Source organism: Cricetulus griseus, chromosome 7 (genome assembly GCF_003668045.3).
Source record: "Cricetulus griseus strain 17A/GY chromosome 7, alternate assembly CriGri-PICRH-1.0, whole genome shotgun sequence".
Lineage (NCBI taxonomy): Eukaryota > Metazoa > Chordata > Mammalia > Rodentia > Cricetidae > Cricetulus > Cricetulus griseus.
This window is the reverse complement of record NC_048600.1, coordinates 72,754,939-72,782,805: the sequence shown is the minus strand read 5'-3', so window position 1 is coordinate 72,782,805 and position 27,867 is coordinate 72,754,939. Positions and strand designations below refer to the sequence as shown.

The following is a 27,867-nucleotide window of genomic DNA, read 5'->3' as shown; positions in this document are numbered from 1 at the left end:
AGGGAGAGGGAGAAGGGACTTGAAATAAGCTTGTTCCCTAACTAGAACTAATAAAATAAAATAAAATTAAAAAAAAGAAATGGTGGGAGCTGAAATAATTGGTGAGATGGGTTTAATCCAGGCATCATATCAGGCCTTATCTCTTACCCATTTAGTGGCTCCATGTGTTCCAACTGAATAATGCAACCCACTGCCACCCATGGAAATACCATGAGCAAGAACACATGTTTGCACCTGCTTCTGCTTCTTAATTGTCTTGTACAATACTCCTCAAATGAATTTTCTCTAGTAATATTATTTATATCCTTTCTTTTGTTTTACAGTTTGTGTATAAGTTTACTTTGTGGTTATCATGATACTAAGAAATAATCTTATAGCAAAACTATTATTCTAAAGAATATCATTTTGGTCACAAAAACATTTTGAATTTTGGCATCACAATTTCCACCTTTTACCTTTATTATGTCATGATAATTTTTGTAATTGTGACCTTTAAAAATCATTTATTGCAGAGGAGCACTGAATTATGTTCCCAGCCCTTCTTTTTTCATTGACTGTTATCAGAATGAGAAATGAAACTCAATCCCTTAGTGACAAGTAGTGGGAATTAGTACATTCCTGAATGTGTATAATGACTGAGATGAAGTTCAGAAAAACTAGAAACCTGACCCCAACAGAAAAAATAATGAGGTTAAATGAGTCATAAACACCCTATTGTCAAAGGGGACAGGAGGAGGCAGCTTCACTGGATGAATAGGTGTTTAGTGGGTAGATATATTTTAAAGCATAAACCCCCAACCATAAAACTGTGTCATTGCTACTTCCTAACAATAGTTTGTTTCTGTCATGAATTGTAATGTAAATATCTGTGTTTTCTGATGGTTTTAGTGGACCCCTGTGAAAGGGTCCTTGAATCTCCAAGGGGGACATGACCCAGAGGTTGAGAACCACTGGTATATAGTTAATATAAGAATGTTCTTAGTTTGCAGTCCAGGGCTGGATTCAAATGTGGGAAACTAGGATCCCCTTGAGTTGTTGTCACAGCAAACCTGTGATAGACACCTGGCCCCAGTGTGGTGGGCTCACAGAAAGGGAGCTCAAGTGCAGGGAGAGACACAATTCTCAGAGGGTGGGAAGGAAGGCCATGTGAGCACAAAAGGGAGGATGGGAATTCAGGGTGTGATGCCTTCAAGGCCCACTAAGGGAGGGTCAGTGTGTCCACTCTTGGGAAGTGGTTGAGAGTCATCATCATTTAGAGCTGGGCCCATGAAATCAGTGATGAACTCTGAATCATGGAATATGCTTCCCAGGAATGAAGTATAGGCCAAGAGAGCTGAAGCAGGGTGGGAAGGATCCCACTTGGCAGGACCTTTCACAAGGGAGTGGACTGTGACTGGAGAGGATGCAGCTTCTCCCATGCTGCTTATTTCCTCTAATCATTCAGACTTGTGCACCCTATTGGCCTCTTCCCTTGTCAATCATCCCTACACTTATCCCTTTATAGCTGCACACAAAGCACATCACTGGTCACCATGCTTCAGCACAGCTTGCTCTTTCTTCCTTCAAATGCACAAGATCTTTGTTGTGCAATATTAGTTGAGGATGTGTTATATTGCATTATGCTCTGGAATGTATGTTTAATGATGCAAAGGTGTGTTGCATTCTTTTATGTTGCATTTGTTTAACTCTTTTGGCTCTGTTACTGTGTCTGTCTAAAACACTGAATTGGTCTAATAAAGAGCTGAATGGCCAATAGCTATGAATTAGAGGGATAATTGGGGCTGCCAGGCAGAGAGCATTAATAGGAAGCAATGAACAAGAAGAGCAAGGAGGGAGAAAAGTAGAATGAGAGGAGGATGCCAGGGGCCAGGCAGCCAGCTACACAGCCAACACAGAGTACGAAGACAAGAGAGGTATACAGAAAAGAGAAAGACATTGGATTATTTGGTATTTTGATGTCTAATTTATTGAGTTCTTTATATATTTTGGAGATCAGTCCTCTGTCCTATGTGGTAAAGATCTTTACCTGTTCTGTATGCTGCTGTTTTGTCTTGTTGACTGTGTCCTTGACTTTACAGAAGCTTCTCTGTCTCAGGAGGTCCTATTTATTAATTGTTGCTTTCAGTATCTGTGCTACTGGTGTTATATTTAGGAAGTGGTCTTCTGTACCCATGTGTTCTAGGCTACTTCCCACTTTCTCTTCTATGAGGTTTATTGTGGTTAGATTTATGTTGAGGTCTTTGATCCATTTTGACTTGACTTTTGTCCATGGGTGTAGATATGGATCTATTTGCAGTCTTCTACATGTCGATATTCAGGTATGCCAACACCATTTGTTGTTTTATATTGTACAATATTTTGGTTTCTTTGTCAAAAATCAGGTGTTCATTGGTATGTGCATTAATATCAGGGTTTTCAATTCAATTCCACTGATCCACGTGTCTGTTTTATGCCAACACCAAGTTGATTTTATTACTATAGCTCTATAGTAGAGTTTGAAGTTAGGGATTGTGATGTCTCCCAAAGTTCCTTTATTGTACAGAATTGTTTTGGCTATCCTGGGTTTTTGTTTCCCATATGAAGTTGAGTCTTTATTTTTCAAGATCACTGAAGAATTATGTTGCAATTTTTTGATGGGGATTGCATTGAATCTGTAGATTGCTTTTGGTAAGATTGCAATTTTTACTATGTTGATCCTACATAGAATTCTCAACAGAAGAATCTCAAATGGCTGAAAGATACTTAAGGAATTTGTCAACATCCTTAGCCATCAGGGAAATACAAATCAAAACAACTCTGAGATACTGTCTTACACCTGTCAGAATGGCCATGATCAAAAACACTGAGGACAGCTTATGCTGGAAAGGATTGTGAGTAAAGGGAACACTCCTCCATTTCGGTGGGAGTGCAAACTTGTACAGCCACCTTGGAATTCAGTATGACATTTCCTCAGAAAACAGGGAATCAACCTACCAAAAGACCCAGCAATACCACTCTTGGGCATATACCCAAAGGAAGCACATTCATACCACAAGGGTATTTGCTCAACTATGTCCATAGCATTATTATTCATAATAGCCCCAAACTGGAAACAATCTAGATGTCCCTCAACCGAAGAATGGATAAAGAGAATGTTGTACATTTACACAATGGAGTGGTAATAAAAACAATGACATCTAGAAAATTTCAGGCAAATGGGTGGAAATAGAAAAAAAATCCTGAGCCAGGGATGGTGATATAAACCTCTGCCACAGCCTCATTTACCTTTAGTTTTGTTATAGCAGAAAGTCACAGCCAGTATTAACAATGGCCCAGAATATCACCATTATAAATAACTGAGATTGATATGTAAAATAAGATTGTTTCTAAATTAAACAAATAAATTTTAAAAACAAATAGCAATTTGATCCAACATGAGTCAGTTATTGTATGTCCAAGCCCCTTTTCACTGCAGAATTCTATTCCCTCCCCATTCTTTCTCTGTTTCTGTTTCTGTTTTCTCTCTCTCTCTCTCTCTCTCTCTCTCTCTCTCTCTCTCTCTCTCTCTCTCTGTGTGTGTGTGTGTGTGTGTGTGTGTTCATATAAACCCTCAGTAGTTTTGTGATGTTATCTTTCATAGGTGTGGAGTCCAAACCATGTGGTCCACCCCCTCAATAGTTTGCAGCAGACTGGCTCCGAGGCCCCATCCTTCATGTGCCATCTTGCCCTCTCACCAGCACACCATCCTTGTCTTCAGCTGTCAGTCAGATGCCACGCTCATTGCAATTGCCACCAGTTTAAATGTTCATTTCTTTTTGAATAGTGACCTGAAGATTATAGAATGATCTACAAGTACAAATGGCTTTGATGAAAATCTGAATATTTATATTGCCATCAGCTGGACAAAAGTCACACTTTAGAAAATCACACCTCCACTTAAACTGCAGACATCTGTGAAGTGTAAACTGTGTAGTCCATGATGCTGTAAAACAGAGAAGAAGTTGGGCCCAACTCTGCACTCTTGATCCTGCAGTCAAATAGCTCTGAACTTTTTCTGAATGCTAAAGGTTTCTGATCGAGTTCCCATGTCATGGTTGTGTTCTCATTCCATCCTCTGGCCACACAGTGTCCTCTGTTCATCAGGCCACACTTCTGAGCTCAGCTGTCTCAGGCTCCCAGGGCTTTAGCTGTATATGGGGCATTCTCTTGACTCCTTCATACTTGGTTTGAGTGCTGACCCTGTGTGGACTTTGGCAGGGAGGAGAAAAAATGGATCTCACCTTGTTGCTGCTGGTCTGGGGCATCTGCACCAACTGCAGGTGACAGAGGCTCTGTGGAACTCCAGACTGCATCCAGCACCTAAGCCTGCTGACTCAGCGCTATTAGAACATGGATGTCTTGGGTGCTGCATGGTGTTGAAACAGGACCACCAGTAGATTCATAGAATCGAGCATGTAATGCACAGCAAGGGATACATGCAGCTGCCAGACACCCCAATGTCTTCCACCTGTCCTACAGATTGTCACTCCTGTGTGATCAATGTCCTACAGGTTAAAACGTGAAGGTTTTGTAGAGTCCTGGAAACTGATTCATGAGGAACTTTGTTGGAGAAGGGAAAAACAAAACTAGTATCATCTAACAATCAAATCCTATGTAATTAGAAAGTTATGCACTTATTGTGGGGATTCGTTCTGCTAGTCAATTGTATTGAGAAGGCTTGGCCCAATGAGTGAGGTCTTCTCTGGGGATGCCTGACCAGGTAAAAACCAGGGTCAATGGGTTGCGCCCTCTCCTGGACAGTGCAGAAGCTGGCAGAGCCAGGCTTGGAGCTTCCCTATCACCTTTTTAAAATTTAAAAACATTACTTTTCATTTTAGATACCAACCCCAGTTCCCCTCCCTCTCCTTCTTTCCTCCCCACCCCCTTCACACCCCTTATCCCCTCCTCAGAAGGTTTAAAGCCTTCCTTGCTGTTTCAACAGTCTGGCATACCAAGTTGAGGCAGGACCAAGTCTTCCCCCTTCTCAAGTTTGAGCAAGGTATCCCACCATGGGGGATGGCCTCCAATAAATCAATTAATGCATTTGGGATGGATTCCAGTGCCGTGCCAGCCAACAGTTCAAGTCACACGACTATCATCCACATTCAGAGGGCCTAGTTTGGTCCCATGCAGGTTCTCCTGCTGTCAGTCTATACTCTGTGAGCTCCCACTAGGCTGAGTCAGCTGTCTCTGTGGTTTTTCCCATCATTATCTTAACCCTGCTTTGTTCTTATGATCCCTCCTCCCTCTTTTCAACTGAATTCCAGGAGCTCAGCTCAGTGCTTGGCTGTGGGTCACCGCATCTGCTTCCATCAGTTACTGGGTGTAGGGTTTATGATGACAATTAGGGTAGCCACTAATCTGATTATAGAGAAAGTCTTGTTCAGACACCCTTTCCAAAATTGCTAGGAGTCTTAACTGGAGTCATCCTTGTGGATTCCTAACACCAGGTTTCTGCTTAATTCCACACTGGCTCCTCTTTCAAGATATGCCTTTTATTGCTTTCGCCCTCTGTCCCCCCCCCCATCTAAAGGATGCACAATCATGCCACAAGGACATTTGCTCAACTCTGTTCATAGCCTGGATTCCCCAGTCTATGTTGTAATCACTGTGCAGGGATTTTGGTATTACTAAAAGAAGACACAATCCCCAGACTTCTCTCTTTATGAACCTATGCCCCAAAGTGATGTGTCACAGAAATGCAATAAAACAGGTAATGGAAATAAGGGAAGCCGATGCACAGTACAGTCTGCCCACAAATGCACAGAGCTGACTGTTCCTGGGGATGCAGTGGGAAACGAGCTGTCACTGTGTGCATCTCCCTTGTTCCTTCTGCAGAGAATTGGCTAGGAAGTCTTTCTCCTTCATGCTCAGAGTGTTGTAAGCATCTCAGGGGTTCAGTGATGCTCTCAAGTGTCACATAGCTGTTTATAGTGTTAGTTACAGCAGTTAGTGAGAGCAAAGAACGGCAGCCTCCAATTCTGATTCCTTCAAGTGTTCTTCCACCCTATCACTGCTGTCCCAGTAACTGGCTCCCTCCAAATAAGAATTCAGCTTTATTTGTGAATTTTTCTCCAGAGAGGTAAATGCTACAAGGAAGTAGCAAAAAAGATACTTGTAGTAAAAAGAGATGTCTACGTGGTGAGACTCACCTCTAAATTAAGATGGCTAAAAGTTTCCAGAATCAAATGATAAATAAAAAGCTGAAAATCCTCAACACGTCATAGAAGGTCTGAGTAACTTATGTGAAGTATATAAAGATGAGATGCAAAGATCATTAAGTGATGTTAATCAAAATTTTAAGGTCAAAGTTCAATAAAGCATTCATTTAAATCATTAGAGTCTCAAAAGTTATTGACCCACTCTTGGGAACATCTACAAGGGCTGACTTAGTGGACAAAAAAGTGTCCCTTTCCCCAGATATTATACAAAATTTAAAAATACCAGAACAGATTGGTGCAGTTGACTTCTTGGTGTTGATAAACCCACTTGGAGTCTACTCCCATGTAGACAGAGGGATTAAAGGGGCAGTGCAGTTGCTAATCCAGATGGCCATGGGTGTCTCCTAAGCAACCAAGAATGCTTTGGGGTTAGTGTCATGTGACCCTGTTCTTTAACCAGAAGGATCACAGTCTGTAGGATCACTGTCCTAGACTATCACAAACCAGTGCTCCCAAAGGAAAATCAAACTTATTTTGAGAATTTATTTCAACCTGAGCTGTGAACCAAGTCTGAACCTCTATAGGCTAAGGATACAACTTAGGCTTTTAAAATATCATCAATTTTGATGATATATGACAATAGCCCAGAAAGTGAATTGATTTTTTTCCAGGGGACTATAATATAAATATTTACATTTTCACTGAATTAATTTGTACTTGTAGATTATTCTGTAATTTGCATGTCACTATTTACAATGAAACAAGCATTTAAGCTCAAAGCAGCTCTAAAGAACATTGCTTGTGACAGACCCCATAGGGATGCTGTGATAGGGAGAGGACAATAAGGCAGTTGAGGGATGGGACCTCTGGGTGAGTCTATTGGGCAATAGTAAGGGGCAGTGTCTGTGCCTAAGTAGCTGAACTCCAAATTGAGAGGTCACACCTGTGAAAACTACTAGAAGTTTATTTGAACACACACACACACACACACACACACACACACACACACACACACACACACACACCTACCTACAGGAGAGGAGGAAGAAGAAGGAGAGGGAGGAGATAGATGCCTAATTCTTTGGCCATTTATCACCTGACTTCTCTATCTCATGCTTGATATTTATCTACAGTGTTCAAATTTCAGATCATTTTAAATTCTGGTTACAATTACGTTTGCTAATCTGGGAGATTAAAAATAATCACAAGGAGAAAACCACAGCTGTGCAATGGAGATGTACCTCAGCTTTTTTTTTTTAGCTCTATTAATTACATCTTAAAAGTCTCCAAGGAACATTATTGACAAAAACCTGCCACATCAGCCCTTAATGAGCAGAGTCCAGTCAGGGATGACATCACTCCCCTCCTATTCCTTGTGCTCTTAACCAGCCATGGCCCTTGGCCCATGTGTCCAAAGCTGCCAGCAGCATCTGGGGTGAGTTGGACCTGAAGGGACACTGCACAGCTCCCACTGTTACTAACTTAATATCTGTTTTTAATCTTCTAGTAGCTTTTTGACCATATTCCTTTGATTTTCCGCTATCCTTTTTATTTTCTGCAGAAAAGAGTGTGTATTTTCTTCTAAAACCTTCAAATACTATACTCCCAGTTACGTAGAAGAACATTTATTCTGCCTTCTCAAATAATCTGTTGGTCTTGGCTAGCAGTCATGGAACTGCAAGCTTACCGAGTGTCACAATGACACCAAGAATTACATGGTCATTCCATGTTTTCAACGATGAGAGCAGCAGGGCATTGTCTAGACTGAACTTCAGACTACAGAGGGGAATGGGGTTTCCAAGAGAACTGAGGAAGGGACATGCTCTTTGTCCCCCAAAATAGTGAAATGTGCATCTTATGTCAGTTGGTTGTTTCATATTAGGTACACTGAAATCTGAGTTTTCCCCTGAAAAGGAAGGAAATAAGGTAAGTAACTCGGTCTCCTGGGGAGAAGTGCTGTAGGACGGCTTCAGAACAGACTCTGATGCAGCTGCCTCCAGTAGCTTTTGGTCACTCTCCCAATGCTGTAGTGACCCCAGCCTGAAGCTGCATCTGGCTGTCCATGCAAACTGGAGAGCTGGAACAGCACTGACCAGGCTGCAAGCCCCGTGTGTGCCTCAGACACTGTGATCCAAGTCCTTCTGTTGTCCTGAGTGTCTTTGTGTCAGAAACTCCCATTTGACAGAGTGCTGTTCTGATTTCCCAACATAGAACCCAGATTTCTTATGACCTCCATTCACCCTCGAGTTTAGATTTCCATATGTGATGGCCAAAGCCCTGACCTGAGATCTACCATGTCCACAAATAGAAACCAAACAGTCTGGTGTCTCTGCACTGTTTTGGAACATTTAAGTTAGTCTCCATCCTCCAAATAAACTTTGGCAGAAAGGACATTTGTCTGTCTGTCTATCTATCTCTTCTTCTATTTATCATCTGTATGTCCTTCCATCCATCTTCTGCAAAGTGCCTCCAATTTGACCAACATTTTAAGGAAGACATTGGGACCCTGCATCTGTCTCAGCTTCCTGGGCATCACAGACAGCACAGGGTTTAACCAATCCAGTAGCAGGAGTACCTTAGGGAACTCTCACAAAGGTGCAGACACACCTGTGCAGCTTGCAGATCCTTCTGAACTCCCCCTCCCCACCCTGTAACCACAGCTAAACTCTTCTCAGGAAGAGGAGATGTTTGTGCTGTGTTAGTGAAGCTACCCTAACTCAACATTTACCGATTCAGGAATCAGAAGGTTGAAAAGGGTCTGGAGGGAAGCTCAGCTGTTAAGAGCATAGTTGCTCTTTGCAGAAAACCACATTAAGCTCTCAACTCCCACATTGCAGTTCAAAACTATCTTATTCAGTCAGCTCCTGGAAATTTAACATCTTCCTCTGACCTCTTTGGTAGATAGGGACATGTGTAGTGTGCCCCTCCATTCATACAAGCAGTCAAAACACACATACACACTAAAATAAATATGAATATTTTAGATTGAAAAATTGAATCTGTTTAAGGAGAAGACATGGTGTAAGTTTTAGCTGGCTTCAGAAAGATATATATATATATATATATATATATATATATATATATATTTCTTTTTTAGCTTCCTTTATGTTTTAGATTTTTTCACCTTTAAAAAATTTAGATTATTTTACATATCATTCCCAGTTCCCTCTCCATCCCCTCCTTCCCTGCCTCCCAACTAAACCCTACCTATCCCATACCCTTTCTGCTCCCCGGGGGGGGGCGTGAGACCTTCCTTAGGGGGTCTTCAGAGTCTGTCATATCTTTTGGGATAGGGCCTAGGCCAACCCCCTTGTGTCTAGGCTCAGGGAGTATCCCTCTATGTGGGATGGGCTTCCAAAGTCCCATTCATATGCTAGGGATAAGTACTGATCCACTACAAGAGGCCCCATAGATTTCCGAGGTCTCCTCACTGACACCCACATTCAGGGGGTCTGGATCAGTCCCATGCTGGTTCCCCAGCTATCAGTCTGGGGACCAATAGCTCTCCCTTGGTCAGGTCAGCTGTTTCTGTGGGTTTCACCATCCTGGTCTTGACCCCTTTGCTCATCAGTCTCCTTCTCTGCAACTGGATTCAAGTTCAGTTCAAGGTTTAGCTGTGGGTAGACTAGGTATATTTTATGCCTGTTGCTTTTACTCATTTTGCAGCTATTTAAGCATTTGACTTTATCATATTTACATCTTCTCCTGCACAGACTGGCAGGGGCCTATTTAAGCACCATCAAGTTCATGGTCTCCTTGACTGTGTTCAGAGTCCAGTGCAAAGTCAGGCTGTGAGCATGGAGCATAGGGAGCAGAAGCCCATGCCAGCAGCATCTCAGTGTTGCTCACTTTTCTCTCTGCTACCTGAACACCATGAGGTAGAGACTGTGACGGTCTACAAAGCAGACAGTGCTGCAAGCACAGCCTGGCCTGGTCTGTGAGCACAGTCACCTCTGGGTCCTATACAATTAGAGCATGTGGTGGGACCTGTGAGGAGGTGAACTTGGAGGAGCTGAGATCTTACATAGGTGAGTTTTCTGCTAACTGCTAATCAGTGCTAAATGTACTAACATATTTATTTGCAAATTCCTAAATTAATATGAATGTTTATCTAAATATACATGTAAAATTATTTACATCTATACAAAAAGCACACTTTTAAACATATAGAAAATTTCAAATCCAAAATCTTTTTTAAGTAGACAGTAATCATTATTTACTTGAAGCTTTCTTAGTTGTTATTTTGAAATTCAAATTCTTAAATGTGTACACAATATTCAGACTAGAGAACAAAATAATGTAGCACATAGTGTAATAATATTACCCATTTCCAAGATGGCTCTCCATGATAGTGAAATCTTAGTATTATAGTAGTGTGTGCGCTCAGGTTTATTTTGTGATATTGAAAGAGCTTTCATTGTTTTACTTTAACGTCGACCAAATCAGAAATCAAAGTTATCAATGTCATCGCCATCATCATCATCACTACTATCATAAATCATCATCACCATCAGCAGCAGAAATAACATCACCACCACCACCATCATCATCAGTACAATTATTTTAGGTAGCAGATGGAAGACTACTAGGGTGAGTGGAAGCTGGACTGATGGCAGTATTTGGGCACTGAGTGGGCTTCTTGCCCCAAGCCTCTTTGAGTTCTGAACATCGATGCTGCTTGTGTGAAGGTGAACCTTCTTCAAGAAGCACAGAAATCCTCAGAGAGCTCTGTCCTGGGGACTGAGAAGGTCTTCCTGGCTGATAATTTCCCCCTTTTAATTATAATTTTTAAAATGTTTTATATGAAATTCAGCTCACAGTTTTTAAGATTCCAAATGCATTCTTCCCCCCCCCCCGAGACTAGGTTTCCCTGTGGCTTCTTCTTTTTTTTTTTTTTTGAGGCTGTCCTGGAACTAGCTCTTGTAGACCAGGCTGTTCTTGAACTCACAGAGATCCACCTGTCTCTGCCTCCTGAGTGCTGGGATTAAAGGCATGTGCCACCACCGCCCGGCTCCAAATGCATTCTTAATTCATGGACGTCAAGGTGTATTTTAAAACCAAAACTTTCCAAATTAATTTTTTTGTCACTAAATCACTATTTGTATTAGCATGAAGGAGCACTCCTCAACTTTGTAGTACTTGACAACAGACACAGTCTGTCCTTAGGAGAGATTATGACCTTGAACTATGGAAAAATTTGTCCTGAATCAAAATGCTTCTGACCAATATGTGAATTCTAAGTTTTCAAAAAGTTGATTGAACTATGTGTAATATGAAATCCTCAGATCTCCAGCCTAGGGAATTCCTGTGGTACCTAGTCAGGTTATGGAACCATCACTGAGTATTCATTACAACGTTCACATGACACTAACCCCAAAGCATTGTTTGTTGCCTAGGAGACACACATGGACATCACCACCTGGATGAGCAATGACACCAGACAGTCAGATTTCACCCTGGTGGGATTCTTCATTCAGTCCAAACACCCTGCTCTGCTTGCTGTGGTCGTATTTGTGGTTTTCCTGATGGCCTTGTCTGGCAATGCCCTCCTGATCCTTCTGATACACTCTGACACCCGCCTCCACACACCCATGTACTTTTTCATCAGCCAGTTGTCTCTCATGGACATGATGTACATTTCTGTCACTGTGCCCAAGATGCTCATGGACCAGGTCCTGGGGAGCCACAAGATCTCAGCTGCTGCCTGTGGGATGCAAATGTTCCTCTATGCGACACTAGTAGGTTCAGAATTTTTCCTTTTGGCTGTCATGTCTTATGACCGCTATGTGGCCATCTGCCATCCACTCAGGTATCCTGTCCTCATGAACCATAGGGTGTGTCTGCTTCTGATGTCTGTCTGTTGGCTCTTGGGATCCTTGGATGGCTTTATGCTCACTCCTGTCACCATGACCTTCCCATTCTGTGGATCCCGGGAGATCCATCACTTCTTCTGTGAGGTCCCTGCTGTGACAAAGCTCTCCTGCTCAGACACCTGGCTCTATGAGACCCTCATGTACCTGTGCTGTGTGCTCATGCTTCTCATCCCTGTGACAGTCATCTCAAGCTCCTATTCATCCATCCTCCTCACAGTTCACAGGATGAACTCTGCAGAGGGCAGGAAGAAGGCCCTTGCCACCTGCTCTTCCCACATGACTGTGGTCATCCTCTTCTATGGAGCTGCTGTCTACACCTACATGTTCCCTGCCTCCTTCCACACCCCTGAGAAGGACATGGTGGTGTCTGTGTTTTACACGATACTCACTCCTTTGCTGAACCCACTAATCTACAGTCTCCGGAATAAGAATGTCACAGAGGCTCTGAAGAAATTGTTGGGTGTGAGAACTCTCTTTCAAGAAACAGTAAAATAAGTCATTTGAACGAATGGTTTCCTTTCTTTTCCTCTACACATCTGTTGCCCCAGGTTCATGCTTTTGTCATTTGAGTTATGCTCATATGCCTGAGACCATGATACATCTTCTCATCTAGGACTTTTATTTTGCAGGAATATGGACTTTGTGCTTCTTGCTTGCTGTGATATTTTATCAGAATTTGATGCTGACTCAGTGAAATGGATTTGCTATATATTGTCACATGGTATGTGTTTCATTCCTTTCTTTTCTATGTTGAACAACCTGTCATTCCTGGGATGTGTCCCATTTGGTCATAGTTGGCAATGTTTTAATGGGATAAAATATAATTTGCCAATATTCTCATAGAAGTTGACATAAATGTCTATCTTAGATATGGCTTCATGGTTTTTGCTATGGAATTCCTGGCTGCATATATCAGAATAGTGCCAGCCCCTTGTGAGGGTTTGGAATGTATTCCTCTTCCTTAACATTTGGAACACTTGGAGAATTGTTATGACTCTTGTAACTCTTGCTAGAATTCAGTAATTACACCATTTTCCTGTGCTTTGAAACAAAGATTTTATTTTTAAGTGTGTGTGTGTGTGTTTTCTGTGTGTTTGTATTTGTATGTATAAATATATGTTTGTTTATGTTTGTGCATATGAGCGTGTCTCTGTGTGTGGTGTGTGTGTTTTATGCTTAAGTGTGTGTATGTATGCTTGTGTTTCTGTGTGAATGTGTGTGTCTGAGTGTGTGCTATGTGGATATATGTGTGTGGCGGGTGTAACTGTGTGCCTGAACATACATGTGAGTGCAGTGTCCACAGAGGTCAGAAGAGGTCATCAGAGCTTTTGGAGCTTGATCAGCAGGTGGTTATGATTCACCAACAGGACTGCTGAGAGCTGAATTAATTGGTGAGATGAGTTTAATCCAGGCATCATATTGGGCTTTACCTTTTACCCGTTTAGTGACTCCGTGTGTTCCAACTGAATAATGCAACCCACTGCCACCCATGGAAATATCATGAGCAAGAACACATGTTTGCACCAGTTCCTGCTTCTTAATTGTCTTGTACATTCCTCCTGTTTTCTTTTCTTACTCTGTACTTTTGTGATTAAATGACTTTTCTCTAGTAATATTATTTATATCCTTTCTTTTGGTTTTCAGTTTGTTTATAAGTTTACTTTGTGGTTATCATAAGATACTAAGAAATAATCTTATAGCAAAACTATTATTCTAAAGATATATCATTTTGGTCACAAAAACATTTTGAATTTTGGCATCACAATTTCCACCTTTTACCTTTATTATGTTATGATAATTTTTGTAATTGTGACCTTTAAAAATCATTTATTGCAGAGGAACACTGAATTATGTTCCCAGCCCTTCTTTTTTCATTGGCTGTTATCAGAATGAGAAATGAAACTCAATCCCTTAGTGACAAGTAGTGGGAATTAGTACATTCCTGAATGTGTATAATGACTGAGATGAAGTCCAGAAGTACTAGAAAACTGACCCTAACAAAAAAAATAATGAGGTTAAATGAGTCATAAACACCCTATTGTCAAAGGGGACAGGAGGAGGCAGCTTCACTGGATGAATAGGTGTTTAGTGGGTAGATATATTTTAAAGCATAAACCCCCAACCACAAAACTGTGTCATTGCTACTTCCTAACAGTAGTTTGTTTCTGTCATGAATTGTAATGTAAATATCTGTGTTTTCTGATGGTTTTAGTGGACCCCTGTGAAAGGGTCCTTGAATCTCCAAGGGGGACATGACCCAGAGGTTGAGAACCACTGGTATATAGTTAATATAAGAATGTTCTTAGTTTGCAGTCCAGGGCTGGATCCAAATGTGGGAAACTAGGATCCCCTTGAGTTGTTGTCACAGCAAACCTGTGATAGACACCTGGCCCCAGTGTGGTGGGCTCACAGAAAGGGAGCTCAAGTGCAGACATAGGGGTTCAGCAAAGCTTTGCAGGGAGAGACACAGTTCTCAGAGGGTGGGAAGGAAGGCCATGTGAGCACAAAAGGGAGGATGGGAATTCAGGGTGTGATGCCTTCAAGGCCCACTAAGGGAGGGTCAGTGTGTCTACTCTTGGCAAGTGGTTGAGAGTCATCATCATTTTGAGCTAGGCCCATGAAATCAGTGATGAACTCTGAGTCATGGATTTGCTGTCCAGGAACAAAGTATAGGCCAAGGGAGCTAGCTGAAGCAGGGTGGGCAGGATCCCACTTGACAGGACCTTTCACAAGGGAGTGGACTGTGACTGGGGAGGAAGCGGTTTCTCCAATGCTGCTTATTTCCTCTAATCATCCAGACTTGCGCTCCCCATTACCACTTCCCTTGTCAATCATCCCTACACTTATCCCTTTATAGCTGCATATTAAGCTCATCACTGGTCACCATGCTTCAGCACAGCTTGCTCTTCCTTCAGATGCAGAAGATCTGTGTTGTACAATATTAGTTGCAGATGTGTTTCATTCTGTTATGCTGTGTAATGTATGTTTAATCATACAAGGGTGTTTGTATTTGTTTAACTCTGTAAAGCTGGGTTACTGTGTCTGTCTAAAACACTGAATTGGTCTAATAAAGAGCTGAATGACAAATAGCTAGGCATGAAATGGATAACTGGTGCTGCCAGGCAGAGAGAATAAATAGAAAGATGAACAAGGAGAGCAAGGAGGGAGAAAAGGAGAAGGAGAGGATGATACCTCTGGAACTTTATTGTACAGGATTGTTTTGGCTATCCTGTGTTTTTTTTTTGTTGTTGTTGTTCCATATGAAGCAGAGTATTGTTTTTTCAAAGTCTGTGAAGAATTGTGCTGGAATTTTGATGGGAATTGCATTGAATCTGCAGAACTCTTTTGGTAAGACTGCCACTTTTACTGTGTTGGTCCTACCTATCCAAGGGCATGGGAGATCTTTCCATTTTCTGATGTCTTCTTCAGTTTCTTTCTTCAAAGACTTAATTTTTGTCATACACATATTTCACTTGTTTTGTTACAGTTACTCCAAGACATTTTATGTTGTTTGTTGCCATTGTGAAGGGTGTTTTTTTCCTCTGATTTCTTTCTGAACCCATTTATTATCTGTATATAGGAAGGCTACTGATTTATTTATTTTTTTTACTTAATCTCATATCCTGCCATAGTACTGAAGGTGTTGATCAGTTATCGGTGTTCCCTGGCAGAATTTTTGGGGTCACTTATGTATACTATCCTATCATCAGCAAATGGTGAAAGTTTGACTTCTTCTTTTCCAATTTTTATCTCCTTGATCTCCTTTTGTTGTCTTACTGCTCTAGCTAGAACTTTGAGTATTACATTGAATAGATATGGAGAGAATGGACAGCCTTTTCTTGTCCCTGATTTTAGTGGAATTGCTTTGAGTTTCTCTGAACTTAGTTTGATGTTGGCTATTGTCTTGCTGTATGGTGCCTTTATTATGTTTAGTTATGTTCCTTCTATCCTTGATCTTTCCAAGATGTTCATGAAGGGGTGTTGGATTTTGTCAAAGGCTTTTTCAGTACCTAATGAGATGATTATTTGTTTTTTCTTTCTTTTTTATATGATGAGTTATATTGATGGATTTTCATATGTTAAACTATCTCTGCATCTCTGGGATGAAGCCTACTTGATCATGGTGGATGATTTTCCTCATGTGTTCTTGGATTTGATTTGCCAAAATTTTATTGAATATTTTTGCATCAATGTTCACGAGAGAGATTGGTATGTAATTCTCTTTCTTAGTTGCATCTTTGTGTGGTTTGGGTATTGGGGTAACTGAAGCTTATAAAAAGAATTTGGCAATATCCCTTCTGTTTGTATTTGTGGTACAATTTGAGAAGTATTGGTATTAGCTCTTTTTTGAAATTCTAGTAGAATTCTGTGCTGAAACCATCTGGTCCTGGGCCTTTTTTTTTGGTTGGGAGACTTTTGATGATTGTTTGTATTTCCTTAGGTGCTATAGGTCAATTTAATTTGTTTATCTGGTCTTGATTTAACTTTGGTATGTGGTACTTACCCAGAAAATTGTCCATTTACTTTAAATTTTTGAATTTTGTGGAGTACAGATTTTTGAAGTATGATCTGACGATTCTCTGAATTTCCTCAGTATCAGTTGCTATGTACTCCTTTTCATTTTGATTTTTGGATATTCTCTCTGTGTCTTTTGGTTAGTTTGGATAATGGTTTGTCCATCTTGTTGGTTTTCTTGAATAGCAGACTCTTTATATCATTATTTTTGTATTGTTTTCTTTGTTTCTATCTGATTGATTTCAGCCCTCAATTTGATTATTTCCTATTGTCTACTCCTCCTGGTTGAGCTTGCTTCTTTTTGTTCTAGAGCTTTCAGTTGTTCTATTAATTTGCTAATGTGGGATTTCTCCAGCTTCTTTATGTGGGCTCTTAGTGCTATGAACTTTCCTCTTAGCATTGCTTTCAAAGTGTCCCATAAGTTTGGGTATGTTGTATGGTCATTTTCATTGAATTTTAGGAAGTCTTTAATTTCTGTCTTTATTTTTTTCCTCGACCCAGTGGTGATTCAGTTGAGAATTGTTCATTTTCCATGAGTTTGTAGGCTTTCTGCAATTATTGTTGTTGTGGAATTCTAACTTTAAGCCATGGTGATCTAATAAGGTACAGGGGGTTATTCCAATTTTTTTTGGTATCTGTTGAAGTTTGCTTTTGTTACCCAGCATGTGGTCAAATTTCGAGAAGGTTCCATGAAGTGCTGAGAAAGTATATTCTTTTATGTTTGTGTGGAATGTTCTATAGATGTCTGTTAAGCCTGCTTGAGTCATAACATCTGTTAGTTTCTTTATTATTCTGTTAAGCTTCTGTCTGACAGATCTGTGGTGAGAGTGAAATGTTGAAGTCTCCCACTATTAATGTATGGTGTTTGATGTGTGATTTAAGCTTTAGTAATGTTTCTTTTACAAATGTAGGTACCCTTGAATTTGGGGCATAGATATTCCTAATTGAGCCTTCATCATGATGGATTTTTCCTGCAATGAATATGAAATGTCTTTCTTCATCCTTTTTGATTACTTTTAGTTTGATGTCTCTTTTGTTAGATATTAGGATAACTACACCAAATTGTTTTTTTAGGTTCATTTGATTGGAAAATCTTTTCCCAACCCTTTACTCTGAGGTAATGTCTATCTTTGTAGTTGAGGTATGTTTCTTTTATGCAGCAGAAGGATGGATTCTGTTTTTTTTTTTATCCATTCTGTTATGTTAGCCTGTGTCTTTTTATAGGTGAATTGAGTTCATTGATACTAAGGGATATTAATGACCAGCAATTGATAGTTTCTGTTACTTTTGTTTTTGTTGTAGGTGATGGTATTGTGCATTTCCCTTCTTTGGAATTTGCTGGTATGGGATTATCTATTGTCCATGTTTTTGTGGTTGTAGCTAACTTCCTTGGGTTGGAGTTTTCCTTCTAATACTTTTTGTAGGGCTGGATTTGCGAATAGGTATTGTTTAAATCTGGTTTTGTCATGGAATGTATTGTTTACTCCATCTATGGTGATTGCAAGCTTTTCTGGGTATAGTATTCTGCGATGACATCCGTGGTCCCTTAGTATCTATATAACACCTGTCCAGGACCTTCTGACTTTCATTGTTTCCATTGAGAAGTTTGGTGTAACTCTGATAGGTCTGCCTTCATATGTTTTTCCTTTGCAACTTTTAACATTATTTCTTCATTCTGTATGTTTAGTATTTTGATTATTATGTGGTATGGGTTCTTTTTTTCGGTACAGTCTACTTGGTGTTCTTTAAGCTTCTTGTACTTTCATAAGCATGTCCATCTTTAGTTAGAGAAAGTTTTCTTCTTGATTTTACTGAATATATTTTCTGTGCCTTTGATTTGGACTACTCCTTCTTCTATCCCTATTGTTCTCACATTTGGTCTTTTCATGGTGTTCCAGATTTCCTGCATATTTTGTGTTAAGAATTTGTTGGATATAACATTTTCTTTGACTGATGAATCTATTTCCTCTGTCCTATCTTCAATGCCTGGGATTCTCTATCCATCTCTTGTATTCTGTTGTTTATGCTTGCAACTATAGTTCCTGATCATTTATCCAGATTTTCCATTTCAGAATTCCCTTGTTTTGTGTTTTTCTTTAATTGCCTTATTTCAGTTTTTATGTCCTTTATTTTCTTCCTTTTTTTTTTTTTTGAGACAGGTTTTCTCTGTGGCTTTGGAGGCTGTCCTGGGACTAGCTCTTGTAGACCAGGCTGGTCTCAAATTCACAGAGATCCGCCTGCCTCTGCCTCCTGAGTGCTGGGATTAAAGGTGTGCGCCACCACCGCCCGGCAAGTTTTTATGTCTTGAGCCATTTCCTTCACCTGTCTGATGGCGTTTTCTTGGTTTTATTTAAGGGATTTGTTGATTTCTTCCAAATTTTTGTCTGTCTTTTCCTCCACTTCTTTAAAGGAATTTTCATTTCCTCTTTAAGGGCCTCAATATCTTCATAAAGTTACTTTAAAGGTCATTTTCTTGTATTTCATCTGTGTTGGGATGTTCATGTCTTGTTATTGTAGACCCACTAGCTTTAGGTGGTGCCTTATAGCTCTTTATGTTGTTAAGCGTATTGTTACACTATTGTCTACCCATCTCTATCACTCCTACAGATGCAGGCAGGGTTGAAGCTCCTATGGTCACTGATGTGGCAGGGTATCTCATATAGAAAATGTCATTGGATGCTGGCTGGGACACAGATGTTCTTTCTCAGAGGAATTTCTTAAGACCGTTTGTGGAAGCCTACTGCTGTTGATGCTGCCAGCCATGATAACAACTCCCCGGCATGGCATGAGTGACTCATAGCTGGTGCATGGGCTATGCTCACCTCTGACCTGAATTTTATATTTAAATAGAGTGGTACCTATAGTCAAAGAGAAGAACAATTACACAGTTCTTGATGATATTCTGTTACACACTGAGATAATAGGTATTAATAAAAATAGGCTAATTAAAAAAAAACCTGGAACAGATGATTCTGAATATTTTTTTTACCACAAAGAAATGATGACTGTTTATGGTAACAAGATATGAAATTGCCCTCAAATTATCATAATACACTATATACATGTACTATGTTGTATACCATAAACAATAACAATTATTTTGTGCCCATTGTATGAAAGCTTAACATGTAATTAAGACATTCATAGACGAATAACTACATCTTATTTTCAATCACAAATCAAGAAAACATTTTTTTAATTTTTGATATTTATTTGATTTTTAATTGTGTGTGTGTGTGGGGGGGGGGTGTTTGTGGAGGCATATGCATATGAATGAAATGTCTGCAGAGACCAGAAGAGGGCTTTAGATTCTCTGAAGCTCAAGTTACAGGCACTTCTGAATCACCTGATGGGTGCTGGCAATTGAACTCAGGTCACCTTCATTAACTATTAAGCCATCTCTTAAGCCACTGGAGAACTCTTACTACTGGCAATAAAAGTTAAAAACGCTGTTTATGGATCTCTAAAATGAGTCCAGAAAATATACTCTTTCTGTTTTACTATCACTTGAGATCTTTTAGTAATATTAGTTTGATAGATAATATTATATTTAATATTCAGTCTTAGTTTAGCAATATCACAAAACTTTTGACACTTAGGCATGAAGAAGTTCTTGTATTTATTGGAATATAAGATATTAAGACTTTCCTGGTAATTGGAGATGGCCAGTTCAGGTTACATATTTGCTATTGCTAGGAGTCTAAGCTGGGGTCATCCTTGTAGATTCCTGGGAGTTTCCCTTGCACCCGATCTCTACCTGACCCCGAAATCCCCCCCTTTCCAGTTGTCTCTCCCTCTCAACCTAATCACTCATATTCCCATCCCCATTTGCCCTCAGTCCACTCATGAAATCTCTTCTCTTTCCCCTTCCCAGGGAGATTTTGGTGTATCTCCCAACGCCCCCCCCCCCACTGAACCCTCCTTGTTACTTAGTCTCTCTGGGTCTGTGGATTATAGCATAGCTATCTCTTATTTTACAGTTAATATTCATTTATGAGTGAGTACATGCCATATTTGTCTTTTCTGGGTTACCTCACACAGGATGATTTTTTTTTCTATTTCCATTCATTTGCCTGCAAATTTCCTGATTTATAGGTTGTATTTTCAAATTTGAAAATACAACCATATGAAATGATAGCTATGAAACCAGACAGATAAAAGAAAGCAGAGTTAATTAGATGTTAAATTATTTCAAATATTCTAAACATCAATAAAAGAATTCCTAGAGTAAAATTAACTGAAAGGCAGAGAGGAAACATGCAGGTAGCCTGGTTGAAAGATGGCTGTAGTTGTCGTCAATTAAGGAAGTGGTGGATGTGGTAGCAGAAGTTTTTTTTTTTTTTTTTTTTTGCAAGAGAAAATGGCTACAGTTCTTGGTGGGGGTGAAGAGGGAAGAAGAGGGAGGGAGGGAGAGAGAGAGGGAGGAGTTGTTAGGAAAGCTGTAGTTACTTGGAGACAGTCATCCTCAATGCTTAAAGGAAATGTAAAAATCTGCCACAGAAGGAAAGGTGATCCAGAGTCAGAAAAGCTATTGCAGAGTAAACAGGAAACCCTTCTTGTTCAGGGCCATCAGAGGCACAGTTTGCAAAAGGGCAGCTATTTATTTAATACAATGTAGTGTCAATTAGATGCACATTCCTGAAATCTTTTATGTATTGTAGTCCTTTCTTTTTTCTTCTTCTATATATTTTTTGTTTTGTTTTGTTTTGTTTTGTTTTAGTTTGGTTTGGCTTTTGTTTTGGTTTGGAATTTTCGAGACAGAGTTTCTCTGTATTGTTTTGGAGCCTGTCCTGGAACTCACTCTGTAGCTCAGGCTGGCCTTGAACTCACAGAGAACTGCCTGCCTCTGCCTCCTAAGTGCTGGGATTAAAGGTGTGTGCCACCAACACCGAGCTTCTTCTTTTCATGCATCAGGTATATTGTCCTGTGAACTACAGTAGTGGTACCAGAAATAAAAAATTAAGGAATTTTTAACTTTTTAAAAAAGAAAGAAACCCATTTGTTCATTTGCTACTTATAATTTCTGAAGTCATACTGTGTTCTCAATAATTTAACTTCAGGTATGACATTCCTGTAAGATGTCACATGGAAATGCATTGTCAGGTAGAGAGAGTGGGGACAGATCTCATCCAGGTTAGAATTGCCGCACCAGCCACCTCTCTCCTAAAGACTGCTGCCCTGACTGTCTATAACCTAGGAGTGAGCATCTTTACCATAGGTCATAAAATAGCACTTGGCCTCCTCATGCACAGAATGTGATGCTTGGTCAACAGGAACACTACACTGACGTCCCCAGAGGACAAAGGCATACACGTCAAAGATTCTGTACCTGGTCAAAAGATTAGAATTCATAATTCATGTGATTATGAAAAACTAAGACATTACAGCTATAAAGCAATTTAACAGATACAAAGCAACTTCCCACAGCCTGTCGATAGCACCCTTAGGAGTCATTCATTGCCAGCTTTGGTTTCTGTGCCACATCCCTGTGCCTATCAAATGAAACCTTTTGGAATGTATTGGCTTATCAGAATGCTAGCATTTCCCAAACTAAAAGCTTTTCACGTCACCAGGCAGCATCTGAGAACCATAGCAGAGAGTTTCTCACTTTCTGACAACCTGAACCCCTGGTGTCTCCACAGTGTAGTTGAAAAATGCCTGGGGTTAGGACTTATGACTTGTTTGGGCTTTGTAAGTTTCTGTGAAACTTTGGAACATGCCATGGGGGCAACCTGAATCCATGTTCCTGGGCATGGTCACTCCCAATAAGCTCAAGAATAAGCTATACCTTATTCTCTTTGAAGTGAGAGCTATGTTTGATTTTGAGGGATACCTGAGTGCATTTACATGAAAATGCAGCTACGATGACAATTTGAAACCCTCTGGGCCACATGTATGATCCAGATCTGAATTTCTTTTAACATCATTTTTACCATATCGTAATATAGGAGCTGAAGGCATAAAACTGTATATTGCTCTTTATTTTTGTCTAATTTCAAATATACATAAATTATTAACAAAATATACAGAATTAATTCAATACCTCATTTATCTTTATTCACCCTTTTTACATGTTGTTAACCACGATGCTTCCAATTCACAGATATTTTATCATTAAACACCTCATGAGCATTTATTTCTCAGTATGACATGCATTTGAATGATAAGACTACAGCTGCACAAAATTAAACAGCCACTATCAACTTCATAAAATGCATCATTGACAGGATACAAATAAAGACTTTGAATGTATAAAAGAAGTATTTCAATGAAAATTTTAGAATAGAGCAATAATTCTTCAAAAGGGATGACCATGTAATGAGATATGATGGATGAGGGATAAAAACAGTATGTAACCTAGAACAAAAGATGTTAGGAGACAAGGGGAAGAAATTATTCATTCCAAATTTCTTGATTTATTGTTTTAGAAAGAGAGGTTTCACACCTAACAATTTCTTCAGAGCCTCTGTGACATTCTTATTCCGGAGACTGTAGATTAGTGGGTTCAAAAGAGGAGTGAGTATCGTGTAAAACACAGACACCACCATGTCCTTCTCAGGGGTGTGGATGGAGGCAGGGAACATGTAGGTGTAGACAGCAGCTCCATAGAAGAGGATTACCACAGTCATGTGGGAGGAGCAGGTGGCAAGGGCCTTCTTCCTGCCCTCTGCAGAGTTCATCCTGATAACTGTGAGGAGGATGGATGAATAGGAGCTTGAGATGACTGTCACAGGGATGAGAAGCATGAGCACACAGCACAGGTACATGAGGGTCTCATAGAGCCAGGTGTCTGAGCAGGAGAGCTTTGTCACAGCAGGGACCTCACAGAAGAAGTGATGGATCTCCCGGGATCCACAGAATGGGAAGGTCATGGTGACAGGAGTGAGCATAAAGCCATCCAAGGATCCCAAGAGCCAACAGACAGACATCAGAAGAAGACACACCCTATGGTTCATGAGGACAGGATACCTGAGTGGATGGCAGATGGCCACATAGCGGTCATAAGACATGACAGCCAAAAGGAAAAATTCTGAACCTACTAGTGTCAGGTATAGAAACATCTGCATCCCACAGGAATTAGCTGAAATTGTGTGGCTTCCCAGGACCTGGTCCATGAGCATCTTGGGCACAGTGACAGAAATGTACATCATGTCCATGAGAGACAACTGGCTGATGAAAAAGTACATGGGTGTGTGGAGGCGGGTGTCAGAGTGTATCAGAAGGATCAGGAGGCCATTGCCAGACAAAGCCATCAGGAAAACCACAAATATGACCACAGCAAGCAAAGAAGGGTGTTTGGACTGAATGAAGAATCCCATCAGGGTGAAATCTGACTGTCCAGTGTAGTTGTTCATCCTGGTGGTGATGTTCATGGGTGTCTCCAAGGCAACCAAGAATGATTTGGGGTTAGTGACTACATAATGATATTGCACAAGTCTAGTGCACTGAGAAAGTTCCCTGGACATGTACAACCATAATCTATATGAAGCAATTTAAAAAATCAAGAATTTGCATCTGTGGTTAGAGCCATTACAACTCAAACTCAAGCTACCATAGTTCATGGTCATGATCTTTCCTCATGATTAGCAGTGACCTCTATTAATAAGTTCTTGAAAACTGCATGATTATTGCTTAAAATGAACAAACAAAAAACAATAAGACAAATGCACATAAGCAAAAATAGACACATTTTTAAGACTGTCAACGAGCAAAGTTATTATGAGCCATTGTATATTTGCTTGTAGTATTAACACATTATGAGATCCACTCTCCTTTTCATAATCACTGAAGAATGTGGCTTTTTAAAAATAATATGGTAAGAGATCTTAATTGAAAAATGCATGTAGTAAATTTAAAATTGAATTTGAAGTTTCTTACATATGTTTGTTTTCACAGATAAATGCTCTTAAAATAAACATTCATACAAGAATAGCATATGAAAATATTGATACACCATACAGAGAACATGCTTGCTGATCTATCACTGGTTAGACTGAAATGATGGGAAGTCTCACCCTTCTCTGATCTCCTCTAAGTTCATCTCCTTACAGGGTCACAATCAGATCTAAGCCTCAGTTAAAAGTCTGTAAAGGGAAATGTTCTGTCAAGCTGCTGATGGAGCAGTGAACAATGCCCTGGTCCATAACTGTCATATAAACATCAGAAAAACCTGAGACCTATGGGAGAGGTTGTCAGAAATATAAACAGACAAATAGACTGAGAGGTAGGAAGACATATTTCCATTTTAGAAGGCTTGCTTGTGAAAGGAAATTTGTATCTGTTCTAAAATTAAGCTTTCCAGTGGTCTCCTTAAGGCACCTGCTGAACCGGATTATAATTGTGGACACAGTGAACAAGGACCAGAGAAGCTACCACAGTCTATGATAATCCAGAACAGTGTTTGCATGGTGAATGGAGGTCAGGAGGCAGGTGAGGAACAGGAGGTGTGCTGGGAAGGCAGTGCACTCTGTTTAGTGGGGAACACTGGCAACAAGGCACCCAGAGAGCAGTGAGATAAAGGAAAGTGGTGTCTACAAAAGGCAGGGGACCAGCAGCTGGCCACACTTACCCATGCTGTGCTGTTAATTTCATGTGAACAGCTTGGTGCATGGTTAACGCTGGGTATTACTCACAGTGAAGGCAGAGAAATGGAAAAGCATCATCCCAAGCCAGAAGCATCCCTGGACCACCCTGTGCTTCTGTAGGAGACACCACCTTTCCTTCCTTTACAGTGGAGAAGCTCAGGGTCTCAGGGCATCTGCCTCACATCACACAATAATGCACAGTGTGAGTGCTTAACCTATGAGTAGGCACCGAGTCAGTACCTGCCTGGGTTCTATGGGAAACACTATTTCCCCAGGATTGTATGCTTTGTGTTTAGATCACCCACGGTCTCCTTCATATGATGAGACATGAGTAAGATTAAGAAAATTATTTTGGAATTATTGTAACCCTCAAATATTACCCACAATTGAAGGTAAATAATCCACAAAAGATACATTATGGAAACTGATGGATTGTAATATGAACACTAATAATACATAAGGATGGGTGGGTGTGTTGGCAGATGCCTACTATAATCCTAGAACTTGTGAGACTGGGGCCGGGGGATCAGCAATGAAATCAAGGCCAGTGTGGTGTGTGTGTGTCAGTGTGTGTGTGTGTATGTAAAACATTTTGCTTCATTAGTAACTTAGATAAAAATCTCAGTAAGGAAGCTTACTAACTGTAAGCTTTAGGAGCTGGGTGTGGTAGTGCACACATTTTATCCCAGCACTAGGGAGGCAGAGGCATATAGATCTTATAGATCTCACAGTTTTAAGGCCAGCCTGGTCTACAAAGCAAGTTCAGGACAGCCAGGGATGCACAGAGAAACCCTGTCCCAAAACAGGAAAAAAAGAGAGAATTTTTTCTTCTGCATAAAAGATAGACAATAAATGATCAACACACCCCTTGAAGAACAAACAGACTGTCTAGCGTCCACCCTGTGCTGTGCCTTCTCTCCTGTCGGGCCACTCACCATCAGATGCAGCTGCAGCCTAGGTTATATGGGACAAGGGACAGCAGTTCTTTAAGTGCACAAGGATCCGGAGGCAAGTGACGTCATCCCTAGCTGGACCCTGCTCATTCCTGGATAAAGGTGTTGTTAATAACTCCCCATTGGGACTTTAAAGAAGAATGTAACTAAGGCAGCCAGGGATGGCGATGGAAACCACTGCCACGGCCTCATTTACCTTCAGTTTTGTTAAAGTGGAAAGTCACAGCCAGTGTTAACAATGGCCTGGAATTTCACCATCATATGTTAAGGGTTATGTGTTTAACTAGACAAAGATGTGTTATATTTGTCTATGCTTCATTTAACTATGTAACGATGTGTTTCATTTTCTTTAATTAAAAAAATTAACCTGGGCTCAGAGAGGCTGTGTTAGCAACTAGTTGACAGGAAATATCAGGGGGAGCTTAGCCTGGGTTTTTTAGTTGGGGTGGTGTGGAAGGAGAGAGGTTCCAGGAACACCAACCAAGAGAGAAAGTTAGCCAGTGGCTACTCTAACTCTCTGAGCTCGCAGGTTTTTCACCCTAGCCTTTGAATCTCAAGTTTTATTAGAATGATAGAGATTTAAGGCTGCCTTTAGCAGCAGCAGCAGAGCCATTGTCTGGGGGAACAGAATCCCCGCACCAGGCTACAGCCTTAATAGCCCAGGGGTTAGAGGTTTAAAATGCAGTCGCTGTGACAAAAGGAAAAGAGCAATCATAAATAATAATCATGTCCAACATGAGTCAGTGATTGTATTCCCTGCCTCTAGTACACTATACAGAATTCTATTCCTTCCTCAGTCCCCCTGCCTCCTCCCTCCTGTGTGTGTGTGTGTGTGTGTGTGTGTGTGTGTGTGTGTGTGCGCGCGCGCGCGCGCGCGTGCGTTCATATAAACTTTCAGTAGTTTTTGTCACACTTTAAATTTCATAGCTGTGGAGTCCAAACCTTGGGGTTCAATTCCCCTTATGAGTATGTTACAGACTAACTATGAGGCCCCATTCTTCATGTGTCATCTTGCCTGTCACCATCACTTCATCCCTGTGTTCTGCAGTCAATCAGAAGCCACATTCTTTAGAAGTGCATTCAGTTAAAATGTTCATTTCATTTTAAATAGTGACCTGAAGATTATAGAATGACCTACAAGTTCAAATAGCTTTGATGAAAATCTGAATATTTATATTGCCATCAGCTGAACAGAAGTCACACTTTAGGAAGTCACACCTCCACTTAAACTGCAGACATCTGTGAAGTGTAAACTGTGTAGTCGGTGATGGTGTAAAACAGGGAAGAAGATGGATCTACTTCTGCACTCTTGATCCTGCAGACAAATTGCTCTGAACTTTTTCTGAATGCTAAAGGCTTCTGATCATGTTCCCATGTGGTGTTGGTGTTCTCATTCCATCCTCTGGCCACACAGTGTCCTCTGTTCATCAGGCCACACTCCTGAGCTCAGACATCTCAGGCTCCCAGGGCTTTAGCTGTATATGGGGCAGTCTCTTGACTCCTTCACACTTGGTTTGAGTGCTGACCCTGTGTGGACTTTGGCAGGGAGGGGAAAGAAAAGGGTCTCTCCCTGTTGCTGCTGGTCTGGGGCATCTGCACCAACTGCAGGTGACAGAGGCTCTTTGGGACTCCAGGCTGCATCCAGCACCTAAGGCTGCTGATCAGCACTATTAGAATATGGATGTCTTGGGTGCTGCATGGTGTGGAAACAGGGCCACCAGTAGATTCAGAGAATCGAGCATCTAATGCACAGAAAGGGACA

At 40.6% G+C, this 27,867-nt stretch overlaps 2 protein-coding genes across 2 annotated transcripts; one reads left to right on the top strand and one right to left on the bottom strand.

Annotated features, from left to right (window-relative positions):
• Positions 1-11,584: 11,584 nt before the first annotated feature.
• Positions 11,585-12,547, top strand: LOC100764144 (olfactory receptor 2T29-like). The gene has a single exon (XM_027427413.2). The coding sequence runs from the start codon at positions 11,585-11,587 to the stop codon at positions 12,545-12,547; it is 963 nt and encodes a 320-aa protein (XP_027283214.1).
• A 10,436-nt stretch (positions 12,548-22,983) lies between these two features.
• LOC113836813 (olfactory receptor 2T29-like) lies at positions 22,984-23,940 on the bottom strand. Its single transcript, XM_027427398.1, has one exon. The coding sequence runs from the start codon at positions 23,938-23,940 to the stop codon at positions 22,984-22,986; it is 957 nt and encodes a 318-aa protein (XP_027283199.1).
• Positions 23,941-27,867: the final 3,927 nt, after the last annotated feature.

Bases quoted from the DNA above. Each gene is read 5' to 3' on its own strand.
- LOC113836813 (XM_027427398.1), bottom strand. From the start codon at position 23,940: ATGAACATCACCACCAGGATGAACAACTACACTGGACAGTCAGATTTC.
- LOC100764144 (XM_027427413.2), top strand. From the start codon at position 11,585: ATGGACATCACCACCTGGATGAGCAATGACACCAGACAGTCAGATTTC.